The 13,685-nt window shown below is 29.4% G+C and overlaps 1 protein-coding gene across 5 annotated transcripts in view; it reads right to left on the bottom strand.

Moving 5' to 3' along the window:
• The window catches only part of LOC130898665 (mucin-5AC), a 282,905-nt gene that overhangs the window by 231,798 nt on the left and 37,422 nt on the right, over nucleotides 1–13,685 (bottom strand). For 3 of the 5 annotated variants that reach the window (XM_057808129.1, XM_057808113.1, XM_057808163.1), the window contains exon 2: nucleotides 1,841–1,879. The exons of 1 other annotated variant lie outside the window; for it this stretch is intronic. In XM_057808129.1, coding sequence (XP_057664112.1) covers nucleotides 1,841–1,843 — 3 coding nt within the window. In that variant the 5' untranslated portion in view covers nucleotides 1,844–1,879. The remainder of the gene's footprint in view (nucleotides 1–1,840; nucleotides 1,880–13,685) is intronic. One more of the 5 variants, XM_057808121.1, reaches the window with a different exon arrangement.

A 13,685-nucleotide genomic window follows, 5' to 3' on the forward strand; every position in this document is an offset into this window, starting at 1 on the left:
TAGGAGGCTGGTTAATATAAAAATTTGGACTAAACTCACACTTAGGACTCACTAAAATTCAGGAAATGTGGTGATAATGTGATATTCTTGGCTCCCACACCAAAATATTAACGACAACTTCTTGAAGAAACATATACGTCAAATGGACGTCAATTTGTGAATCAATATGATTCCCAGTGATAACATTTGACAAAAGTATTAATAATGAACGGCAAGAAAAAAGATCGTAGTCTTGAATGCGGCAATAAAAAACTATGTTAGACTAAGTAAATATTTCCTTTCCTCTATTGATCAAATCTCCACCTAATGAGGTGTCTTTTTAAAATAATAGTCTAAAACTGAACCTTATAAATCATTCATAATTCATCCAGGAAAGCAGTTTGCCCTGAAATCTCTTTTAGTTAGATAGCATAGCAACTTCAGATATATACTTCTTGCGATCAAAATATTTTCAAGAAGTTTCAACTAAGAACTTTCCACTCTTTTTATAAGACGAAAATAAAAAAACCTCAAATGAGAACGTATTTCATAAGGTCATTAAATCATTTTATACTTTGTTGTATAACATTGTGAAGATTGAATTTTTTTTGTCTTTAACTAAATAAATCAGTATCTCCATACAAGATTTCAAATAATTGAAAAGGCAGAAAAACCATACAAAAACATTGATATCGATAGTAATTGGAGTAGAAATTTGACTGCAAAACTCATAGTCCCATGTAATATAGAAAAGCCTTTGGTCTCTGAGGACTATATCTTGGTTATCGAGAGATTGCAACCGAATACATATATGGTAGGAAATGAGGTACTGATAATTCCTTTTAGATCACTTTTTCCACTATTATCCAACCAACTTAGTGATATTGTTATTATTAATAATAATTAAGATAAATATGGATTCGATCGACAGTAAAACCAAACTGTACCTAAATCTTGAATGAGATGAACTCCATAGTCACCATAAAAAGTTTAAAAAATCAGTATCAATTGGTCCACTTTTTGGTTTTATCTGAAAAATTTTGAAGTTCTGTTGAATCTGCATGAGGAATAACGATAAACGATTGGAGAACTTTATCATAGAAATAACTCAAATTTTTGAATATTTTTCTACAAGTCGCTTTTATTTTAAGAGAAAAACAATGAGCTCAATTTGAATTTATATAGTGATTATCAGCTGTTGATCTGGCTATTTAGTAATAAACATGCAAATGTATAGTTATATATTATTTTATAAAGAGTAAGGTAGTAAATATTTTTTGTTTGAATTTATACATTTAATTCCTCTTAAAAACATTTCGATAGAGGCTTAAAGAAAAGTCGAAACGTCAAAACGCCTCAAAAGGTCTAGGAAATGAAAAATTGAAGAAATTTATATATAGAAATTGTTAAATATCTTAATTGATTCGAAATAGAGTTCCGTGTTTAACAGTGATTCAAGATGCACGTTATGATAAAATATCTAGTGTTACATCGTATTAACTCAACTACTTTAAAAGTAACTAAGTAGCCCAGTTAAACTCATCATCCTCGTCATTGAAATAATAATTCATTGGTCTGCTTTTTTTATATTTTAACTAATAAAAGACTGTCACATCGAAATAATAAATTGGAAAGCTGATTATTCAAAGTATGTCAGTGAAAAATTTTAATGTAAATCTGTGAGCAATTTTTCTGAAAAATTTGTTTAACGTATTTAATCTCAGTTCGCGAAAAAAGTTATTGACGTTATTTTTTTAATCTTGCCAAATATTTTAGAACACTATATTTTATGTTAATATATCAGGACTTTTATTATTTTATCAACATCATAATATAAAGGCATGCCATTAACCTTTCTTACCATTTGTTGCTATCTTTTTAAAGGAACTGGATAACTAACCTATAAATAAAAAAAAATAATAAATTAGTTGCTTGATGAGGGACCTAAATATAAATATTGGAATCAAGAATAAGCATTTTTAGACCGGATTCCTTGACTATTGAAAAGTCTGCTTAAATTGCAAAATTGACTTCAGACAAGACATTGATTTAAGTTTCTTGTGAATGGTTATTATTGTTTTTCTTTTATTCTAGATAAATGTTATATTTATATAATATAATATATGATATTTTTATTCCAGTTAAGATTTTTTGCTAACTTAGTGAATAACCTGATTTGTACATTTCGGGGAAAAATAAATGAATCGGTCATAGTCATAATAAAAATAATTGTGTGACTATGGAAACTTTTCACATTTGAATGAGGTTTGAAACTAATATGAAAAATGAAACCAAATTAAATTATCACAAAGGAAACTATCCACTTTCTGATAATGTTAACTAGAAAAATTCATGAATATTAACGTGTGCTTTATTTCAGCATCATGGACTATGTCCTATGGGATATGCGTGAAAAAATCTGGAGATTTTTCGTGAAATCTGTATTATATTTGAATCTTTGTATTCTCCGAAGCATATTCAAAGAAATTTCAATTATTATCAGAATTATAACCTATTAGTAATAATTGCAAGTATAAATGAAATCACCATCTATTAAAACTAATATTTGTCGATATGGCTGCGATTATTACTACATATCTTTTTGACTTTTAATACTAGTGGAGGTCAAATTAAATCCGGAAATGCTCCAAAGCTCACGAATGCTATGGAAATTAATTAATTTTCTAAAAATAAGTACAAGCGAGATAAAAATAAACCAATATTATTCTATCTGAAGTGTTGTAAGGAAATTTCACTTCAAAACATTTTTAACGATTATGGAAATTTCATTTGTCTCTTTTAAATATTATTTTGTATTCCAGAATTATCCTATTTTCAACAAAAATAAAATTAAATGCATATATAAGTATATAATTCCCACTTGATAGTTTCAAAAAATAATCACTACTGTTTCTAGTGATACTAATATTTTGTTTAGCTTCTACTTAGCTGAACAGCCAGAGTAATGAAAGGAATTTGTTCAACATCAAGTGACAGAATAAAATTAATTATTTTTAACGACTAAAAATATAATGAGCACCCGGTATTCGAATAATTCAGATAACAGTCATTATTTTCTCAAACGTAACCAGTATCATAAGTTTGAAATATGAAAGTTAAAAATAATGTTACGTCCTTGACAAGTAATTTCAAAAATAAATTTGTGTTATTAGAGAGACATCTTAGCCTAATGTCCACAATGAAATAGATTCATATAGATAGACAATATGTAGACCTGGCACGCATCCAAGCTCTATAAAAAGAATCTGACAGCATCGTATATTGACGGTAAAAATTCTTTAAATCAAATGGCGATAGCAAACTCAACATGAACTCGTTTGAGACATAACATTTGTGCAATAATAGAACATTATACCAAACATATTCGCATCAAATAGATTTAGGAAGGTTTTACACTTTACAGAATCAGTTCAAGAAAGTTTCTGTAGCGCCGATGTTGAAATGTCTTTGATATATCAAAATACAGTACTGCAAATATTATTTCTATCTCCTTTTCCATTTAGTACTTTTTAATACTGTATTTGATACTTCATGTACTATCTTTCCTTGTTAGTATCTGGTTTCGCGCGCGCTCTCTCTCTCTTTCTTCTAAACTGTGAAATTCCTAACGACTCCTTTTCTAGTACCTTTCACCTTAGTTAGTTATTGTCCTGTTAAATTTGTTAATGTTATTCTTGTGCCTGTTTTTGTCTGCTACTCTATCAATTTTCAAAATTGCTTCTATTCTTCATCTATTTCTCTGTCTTCTTCGTCATGTTAATATTTGTCTTCATTCCCTGCTGCTCTTACAGAGCATTGCTGTGTCTGGAAGCAAGGTTCTGGTTCTGTAGGGAACTTACATAATTGGGATGTGACAAACAAAAGCAAATTTACGAAATTTCTGTTTCTCGCTACATCAAAATATCTGCTTATCGTATTTCTTTATCGATTTGTATAGTAATACCTGAAATTATACTAATTTTATCTTATACATATTTTAAAAGCATCATCTCTTAAAATTTGCCTCTTTATACTAAAGACCAGTAAAGATTGAACTAACAGCGAACATTCTATGCTATAAATCTAATTTAAGGATACTTTCCTTCCTTGATTGAAATTTATTTTCAATTTACTCTGATTCCAAATATAGCTCATGTAAATTGTGTACAAATTTTAAGTGATGTAAGCTTATTTTATAAGGCAACATAATATTCTATAATAAACATTTGAAACGTTGAGATAAGTGAAAATAAATGGTGTCTTAACAATATGAAACTTAAAGTTTGAATTCTAAAAATATTGATGCAAATTAACAAGGAATTTGAATAAGCAATGACAAATTATTTCAAACTTTATGATTGTTACGAATGAAAAAGAGAATATGAATGAAATAGAAAGGTTTTCTTTTTTATATTCGTTCTAGAGTCAGCATATTTAAATTCAGACTCAAGTATTGTCCGAGCAAGTAGTGATGGAATCTGATAAATCTGAACTAACACTGCAGTTCGTATTCACTGTTAAGTTACAGTAGATAATTACTTTATAGAATATGCAAGTGAGGCTAAAATGAGCTACTACGTCTGTAGAACAAACTCTGAAATGGGAGTCATGGCCCAAAGAAAGTATATGGTAATCCTAGAATTCACTATAACTTGACCGAAAATATAGATTCTTCCAAAGAGAATTTGTATTGAAAAGTGAGTAGCAAACATATCGTATCCTCACTCAATCAAAGCAAAAATATAAAATAAATACTTGAATTTCATGGATTCCAAACATCATATAGACTGATAGAAAAGTATTTCGTTGTTGACTTATTTGAAAAGTTCAAGGACCATTATATTATTTTGTATTTTGTATAATAACCATAACCGTCATAAATAACTTCTCTTAGTTGACGTAATATTTTCAATTGAAATCCTACATACACGTTACCAGTCTGAGGAAAATTAAGAAAGAAAGTTCACTAAGGTGGACAGGATTACATTGAAATTTTGAAGTTGACTAACTCTGATTGTGGTGTGATTACTCGATTTTACATTGTTTTTTTTTTCTCGGTGAGCTATGGTAATAAGCTCTTGAAACTAATTCCGCATAAAGCTATCAAATTTTGTATTCTAGTTTTTCAGTATTCAGTATATTAGGTTGAATCCATAGCCATGAAACAACTCCATAAAACAAGCAGTTACCGCAATTAAAAAAACGTTATTAATCGTGTTTTGCAGTTCCAGTGGGAGTTTACAAACTCTCCAAATCAGGAGGGTAACAAAACACTCTTTTATGAAAGATAACAGCTTAATGAAACGTTATTCATAAAAATATTAGTCCAGACAACCGAAGGTATTTAACAAGCAATTGTCAGTGATGCTCTTTCAGAATCAATCATTTGAATTAAATGGAAACATGATGTTTTTCCTCATTATATTTTAATAAAATCCTTAAGTACGCAGAATTTCGTTATTTACGAAAACCTTGCTCAACTTTGGTGGTTCAATAACAATTTTTCGTGAAATATTCCATCACCATTTTGCATTAAATTGACTGAAAAATATTCCATGCAGTATTTTATTACATGTGACATGGTATTTGGAAAATTTTAAACCATATAGAGCGGTCATTTTCGATATCATCCAATTTATTGAGAATTAGCTAATTGCTATACCGACTACCAGAAATATCTACTAGTTTGGTATCCTCCTTTATGAAAAACAAATTTTGTAATTATTTCTTTAACTGTATTCGTTCTCCTAATCCAGCTGCTAACACTGCATTGCAAATAAAATTAATAGATAAATCAAATGGTTCGCTCACGTGATCTACCAATATTGAAGTATTTGATAACGTGATTGGTTTTGAATACCAAAGTAAGTGTAAATGTACAATTCAAATTCCACCGGCATAATGTTTTTTCATTCACTCTACCCATAATAGTCATCTTATCAAACATGTAAATTGTTTGCAAATGACGTGGAGATTATATAAAAGCAAATTATTCGAGGAGAACAAAATAAAACGGGAAATAAATTCGAAGACGAATTGTATAGGTCCTTTTGTCACGCTGTATACAAATATATGCAAAAAAAATAGGAACGAAGTCAAAAACATATAGTATAAGAGAATATCATGTTTTTTTATAAGGCTCGGGAAACTTAAATGCTCCAAAAATGATTAAATTTCTTTCTATAGGAGTATGGGAATAGGTCATCAGAGATCATTGATCTAGTACCTAATAAAATCTAGCTAATACTGTAGAAATTAATGTACAAATATTCAGATAATATACTAAAAAGTTAACAAGATAGACTACTAGATACACGAATACTTGTGATATGAAACATTATATTCTTTCTCGTTTCTTAATTCACAAGCTTACAGTTTTGAGATCTTTTTGGGTGTTTTAGGTACTTATAAATTGTTTCATGTTGCATTTACACTGAGATTTTGGTAACTTTTCTCTTGTCATTTTGATAGAATATAAAGTATAGCTTCTGGAACTTATAATATAATCGATTGCTTTGTTTTCATTAGTTCAGCTTTAAAACAAAGATACATACAAGAAATATGCATCGCAGAGATAACTATGGTCTTCGATGTTGCGGCATAAGTATGGCAATTTACTATTGTTTCTATGATTAGCTACTATTACCTCAAACATACCGCTGCATAACTAATAACAACAGTAATAAAACCGTGATAATAGCAATAAATTAGCAACGAAGCGAAAATTAATTGTGCACGTATACAATTATTTTTAAAATGACGAAACTTGTGGATTAGGTTATGAGAAATATTTTTTCGAACTGTTCATAATACTAGATTAAATGTTCAATAAATTTTGTAAACACTGTAACTACGAAATAAAAGAACATTTACCGAGTAAAAAAAATAATCAAATTAATCATTCCAGAATATAAGCACCAGTTCTCCAAAATCGTATCAGGTATTTTTGTGTACGTATATTTTTGCAATTAAAGAAAATCCGAAAGAAAATTATTGCTAATCCACCAGTAATTCCAAAGAATACTGAAACACCGGTTTTATTTCACGTCGAACGTTTTCGTTGCCTATAAAATTAAATAAACTAAAATCTTACCTAACTTTTTTCACCGCAAAAGTATGGCGTGTGGAGGGTTATAGGAAAGCTCGTGGAAATGTAATCTTACCGTATAACTTTTTTCATATACTTATAAGGTTATTAAAAAGAGTAACAAATACCTTATTGTTAGTGTTATCTACGGGTAAATTAACGTAGAAGATGTTGAAAAAAAGGATGAGATACCAACAAGTCACGTGCTCCAGTTATTGGTAGAATGGAGATAATTTTTTCTCAAACTCGTGCAACTCTATTTATACATAATATCAATTCGTTAATTAGTTTGTTGACGGAGTGAATAGCCGTATATAGATTATTTCAACTTGGTAATTGTCCAGCATCTCTTCCGTGTTTATAAAAAAATAATCTCACTAAATAGTGGTTACATATCAAAAGAACTTACTCTAATACAACTGATTTTTTGTAGATTCTCAATAATTTTCAGAATTTTTCTCATAACAGACGACTATCGTGCGATTTCGCCGTAATATATTAGCTTATTCTTAAAATAAGACACGCATATTATCCAGTTAACACATATAAATGGTTTATACAGGATGACAGATGCTATTTTACAGCGGGATTGAAAATAAACTTAAAACTCCTCGTTTTTGTCTGCTGAAAATACTGATTCATGTATATTATTTTCAAATCTTAGACAAAAGTGCTCCAAATAGAAAATCATGGTACCAGATCAACAGCATTCAGATTTTCAAATAGTACTACTTTATTTTTTCATAATATTTCCAAATACATTTTAAAAAATTGATCTGTCTAAGGATCGACAACTGATGTGTAGTTTTAATAAGATACTATGGAAAGTTAATTCAAATGAAAGTGTATTCATAAAGTGAACTATCATGCTAATATTTGTGTTAACAAAAAAATAAAAACCTACATGAAAGTTTTTTCAAATAATTCAGGCCATCTGAATAAGTGGATTAGATACTATACAAGTAATGAAAAACTGAAAATTTAGAAAATATATCCATTTGTTATTTTGGAGTAACGGTGCATCTCTAATCGACTCAATGTATAGGGATCAACTTATTTGAATAAATGTCTTCTCAATATTTTTTGTTTGGTAAAGCAAACAAAATATTAGTTATAATGGTTAGGTATAAAATACATTGTATTTGAAAGAAGTATTTATTATGGAAAATATCAGTTGATAAAAGTTATTTATGTTCCGATCTTGTGTTTTTCGTTAATTTTAAATGTTGAACTCTATTATGTGGCAGAATCGTAAAATTCTGTCAATAGGATCTGTAACTATTGTATTTGATAGTTTCGATGAAAAAAAGTTTTTGATTTTAGGCTTGAATATTTTTGATGAATTATTAACGACACAGTTGTACACAAACACTTACTAAAGTAGTTTTGTCTATTTAATTTGATAGGAGAATTGTCATCTTTGGAGTAGCTCAACATACTGACCAGAGCAAATATTCGATTGCCTTAAACTAACTGATGATTACTGATTTGGAAACAAGAAATTCACAATTAAACTGTGTCAGCTTCATTCTCGTAATATAATACGGTATGAATAGCGACCATTCAATGTATCAATATAAATCCATAACCTATATTGACATTGCCGAACGCAATATTAACGAATGAATGCATTTATGCTGCTTTTGTTCCATTAGTTTTGTCGTTCATAATATGAAGTTCAGAATATCTGGTACGTGAAATGCGTATTATTAAACCAGCTATAAATAAGGCTCAACCAATAATTCTAATAGTCGAAAGCAATTAATTTTTAATTAAGTTTACCGAGTGGACGTACAATTATTCTGGCCGGGTAAAACTCAGTAACCGATTATAGCACAGATTTTAGAAATTGAATTCCTAATAATGCTGCATTTTTGATAATTAATTTTTGATATTATTCCAGTTCTGCTAATAGTTAATTCATCCAACTTTTATTATTTCAATTTTCATCCATTTTTAATTAACTTTTCAAGTATTCTAATATTTTAAAAAATGGAGAAGACATCAAAGAGGAATTTTTTTTATGTGAATTTGAAAGTTCAAAACAAGACGTTTTTGGACCTTTAGGAGCGCATCTGGAATAACAACTTTTTATAATACAACGTAAAAGAAAAAACTAAAATAGCAATCATTTTTTTATTGTTTTCTATTGTTATTTGCGTTAACAATAGATGGCAACAGGTGGCAACAATTCTTCAGCTTGTCTCTAATACTGTTTTTCTGTATTTCTACTTACGATGGTACAAACAATTTCAACGCATATGAGAACAAATTAATTAACGAACTTAATTTGGAATGAAATCATTTTTGTAAAGGGATTTTTGTTATTGGAAACGGTTTTTAGCTTGGTCCACGGAATATGTCTTGAAAAATTGTATACAATAGGTTTCTAGCTTAAAATTTAAGAAATCTTGAAATCTAAATGTTGTATTTATATTTTTCTCTATATTTTCTTTCTTCATTAAATCCAATATACTATATATGAAAAATATACTCTAATTATACTCTAGCTTTTGGTGTCAATCAAATATGTTATTTTCGTATTTATTGACATTCTTTTCCTGTAAGGCGTTTGGTATTGAAACGGATCAAAACTTGGTTGTGTTTACAGACTATTTCAAACAAACCATAATTTTAGAATACCAATGCAAACTGACGCGGATGCCGACGCCGACGCCGATGTTTGCTTGCTTTATGACTAACAGTAACTTAATGTCCGTCACACGTAATAATCACAATTACGCGTTTTGTAATCTATATGTACGTCGATGTAATGCTCGTCATGGCAGCTTATATGTAAAACGTACAAATTGCGTTTCTGGTGAATGTAAGTTTTCTATTTACAAGCAATTACCCAATCGTCTCAATTATTAATGGCAGAGAAGTGTAGAGCCAATGGCGATATGAATGAAACGAGGAATTGAAAAAAAAATGTTTATATTTCTGGAAATATACGACGTTCAGAAAATACGATTTACAAAGCAAACAAGCAGTTTATTACTCGATTTCCAGATGTTTGCTCAAACAAGAATTAACTGCGGAGAAAGTTGAATGTAGAGATGTAGAGATTAATATTGAGAAAATAATTTTGTAGCTTCCCATATTTACATTCATTTAGCTTCAAATCGGCTCATATTATCGAAAATACCAACAAAAAAATATATTTCATATTATTATACAATTGTTATTCAAAACTATTTATATGTTTGAACTTTATATACTGGGCGATAAAGTACTTAGTTGAATATTGTTCCAAGCTCACCAATATTTTGTCGGTTTTTGCTTTCTCAACAATATCATATGAATTAAACTGCTATAAACCTCAATAATTTACTTTAAACTCGAAGTTGTTCAATATGAAATTTGAGATCATTGTCACAATTGAAGATAAAATTAAATTTTCTCTGGTAGTGGAAATTGGATACAAAGAAAAGAAATAAATCCAAATATAAGCTTAATACTTCCATTACCTTTAAAGAAATTGAGACAAAATAATAGACTTGGGAAGAAGAATATCTAATATGTAACTAAAATAACAAAAATTGCCCTAATGTAACCAATCAATATGACATATAATAACAAATCGAAACCTGTCCAGTCACTCTATGTTTAGTAAAACCTTCAGTGCAAATTTTTTATTTAACTTTGTTATTGCTAAGAATCTAAGTAATAGATACATTGTTTTTTGTTAATAAAAATGCTATCCAAAAAAATTACTCTAATATACGTTCGTATATTTCAAATGTCGATGCAATTGAAAAACTAAATCATTTCAATCAAAAAATGTAAATAGTTCATCTTCAATCTTTCGAATTCTACAATTTCACTTTTATAAGAATATTTTTTGACAAAAATATTCCAACACAATTACTCTCACTACATTTTAAATGATTGGGTAAAATTTTTTCGAAATGTTTGTACCCTGTAACATGATACAAAGGTAAATTGCCCTCAAACGTCATATTTAGTGCTCCCCTGCACTGTGTCGGCTCTTATATTGAATACCCCGTATAATATAGTGAAAAAATTAATTCGATTGCCGAAATATTGTTTATAATCGTCAACTACTGAATATATAACGTTTTTGTGTCGGTCTAAACTATTTGGCAAACTCTAACTGGGTTAATGTCTACTACAATAATGGAGGTGCACCTGTTAGTAGATGGATTTTATTATTGTCATTATAGTTTTGAAAAAAGTAACCTCCATAATTTAACTGTCTAGTAATAATTAACCATTCAGAGGGTATTTGCACAATTAAATAATTTTAACGTTCTCATTTTACTGTTATTTTTCAACTAAAACAGAAGCGTGCTTCAGAAAATTTATTACTACTTAGAAAATTAATACAAACCATTGGAAATATTTGAAAATCACACTAATGCTTCATTGAATTTAACTTTATTCGGGGTAAAAACATTTTCTAGCATCAAATTCATGCGCGGTTTGAAATTGTTCGTTCGCGGTGCTAATGAAACACGTTCGGTATTAAATCCTGTATTCGTGAAGCACAATTTTTTATTCCTACTTACCATTTTTATCACGAATAAACCTTTAACCTATCTGTTACTTACAAATATCATGAATAAATCTTCCGCCAGTTAATTATTATTCTTATAGCTAGCTTAAATCAAAATTCTAATTTTCCGATTACTTTGAATTCAGTGAAGATAATTTGAAGGAAATCATTGGAGACCTCGTAATTATACCTAAGTTCAACAATGAGCAATATGTTTGACATTTTAGAGTTACTAGATAGATTTCTACTGTTGGAATATTATCAGATAGACTCCGAAAAGATTAGCGCTCTAAAACAGTATCAACACTAGACTATCTTGCGATACCAAATATCACAAAAAACTTAAGTAAGTCACAAAGCAAAAGAATGTACATCGTTCGAGGGATGATCCATGCTCAGAGCATATTCTGATGAAGAAAGCACTGAACCCCTTGAGATATTAGAAGAAGTAACGATAGAACACGCAAAAAAGATCAAAAACAGGAAAGCACCTAGATTAGATAACATACCAAATGAGTTATTGAAATACGGAGGACAACTATTGGTAGAACTTAGGAAGGTTTTCAACAGAACACTATCAATCAAAAAAGTTCCTAACGAATGGAAAAAGATCATAACCATTCCTATATTCAAGAAAGGGGACAGGAAATATCCTGAGAAGCTTTTTGCAAAAATCATTGAAACAACATCAAATGAACAAAAGCTATAGATCTCAACAAAGCATTCGACAGGCTAAGGTTAAGCGACATAGTAGAGAAATACGTTCCGAAAACCATAATAGACATCATAAGATATTTAAACTATAACACGTCCTCTCACATATTAGTTAACCAAAACCTGACAGAGGAAATACAAACTCCAACGGGTATTCGACTCCTCAAGTCCGCAACAATTCAACCTGATAATATGGAAGGAATAATAAATCATAACAAGAATACAGCAAGAAGATATTCACTTACAACGGGCGCAATAAAAATAATCTGTTATTCACTTAAACGCAATATTCAAAACTTGTCATTTTCTAAGTTCAATTTACTTCAATGAATATATTTCTCTCAATTTAGCTATACGTATACAGTTTATTTCTTTAACTTCACTAATTTTTTTCCTCCAAAAACATCTGTTCGTTTTACCAACTAATTCGTTCAGTTACATTTCAAATTCTTCACAGATTGCCTAAAAATTAAATTATAACTGGCCTGGATTTAATCGCAATATGATTCATGTTAATCTGTGAATGAATCGTATCATCTATGTGTTTTCGTCTTTTTTTCACCCTCTTTGTGCTGGTCTTTAATGTTCATCAATCATCTCTCACGCACTTACTGTTTCTTTCCATTACGTTAGAAGAATCATCTGTTGGGAATCGCGACGGTAGTGTATTACTTACATTCGCCCTATATTTATATTCATCTGTAAGAGTGCGCCCTCTCCCTTAGGGTTTCATGTAATATTGAAAAGAAACACCGGATCGCCTTAGGTGTAAATGTATGTTAATGGAAACAAACCGATATGTCAGAAGAAAGAGAAACACGTAAGGATCTGACTGTATTTTATTTAGGAGATGTTTCTGAACTGACAGGAAATATTTTGTTGTCTGGAAAAGCTTCCTCTCTATTTAACATTACGAATTATTTAATAAATGATATAAAGACTCGAATAATGCGCTGGAAATGTTATTTTAAGAAACGTAAACAATTTAATTGTTTAATTCAATAAAAACTCTTATCTTTTTTATAATTTCCAAACTGTTTTCAAAATATTATTTTTGGTAGGTACAACATCTATAATTCATTCAAACTTTTCTATTTGCGACTATATTGAAGCCGATTTTATCTTAATATGAGAAGTAAATTGTGAAATTAATACATACAACTATTATAGGAGAAAAATGGAAGATAAGATGGGAATTGGGTTCCGTCAATATATTTCAAACGATCAAAATCTTAGAGTGATCATATAAATTATAACTGATATTTCTCACAGTGTGATTCATTCTCCCCTATCAGTGTTTCAAGAACGGAGTTTTTTCTAGTTTAGTATTATTTAATAGTTGTTGTTCTGTAAATAATATAGAAAAACAAATAAAGCTTGGAAAGT

The sequence above is a fragment of the Diorhabda carinulata genome, chromosome 1 (genome assembly GCF_026250575.1).
Source record: "Diorhabda carinulata isolate Delta chromosome 1, icDioCari1.1, whole genome shotgun sequence".
In the NCBI taxonomy this organism is placed as follows: Eukaryota; Metazoa; Arthropoda; class Insecta; order Coleoptera; family Chrysomelidae; genus Diorhabda; species Diorhabda carinulata.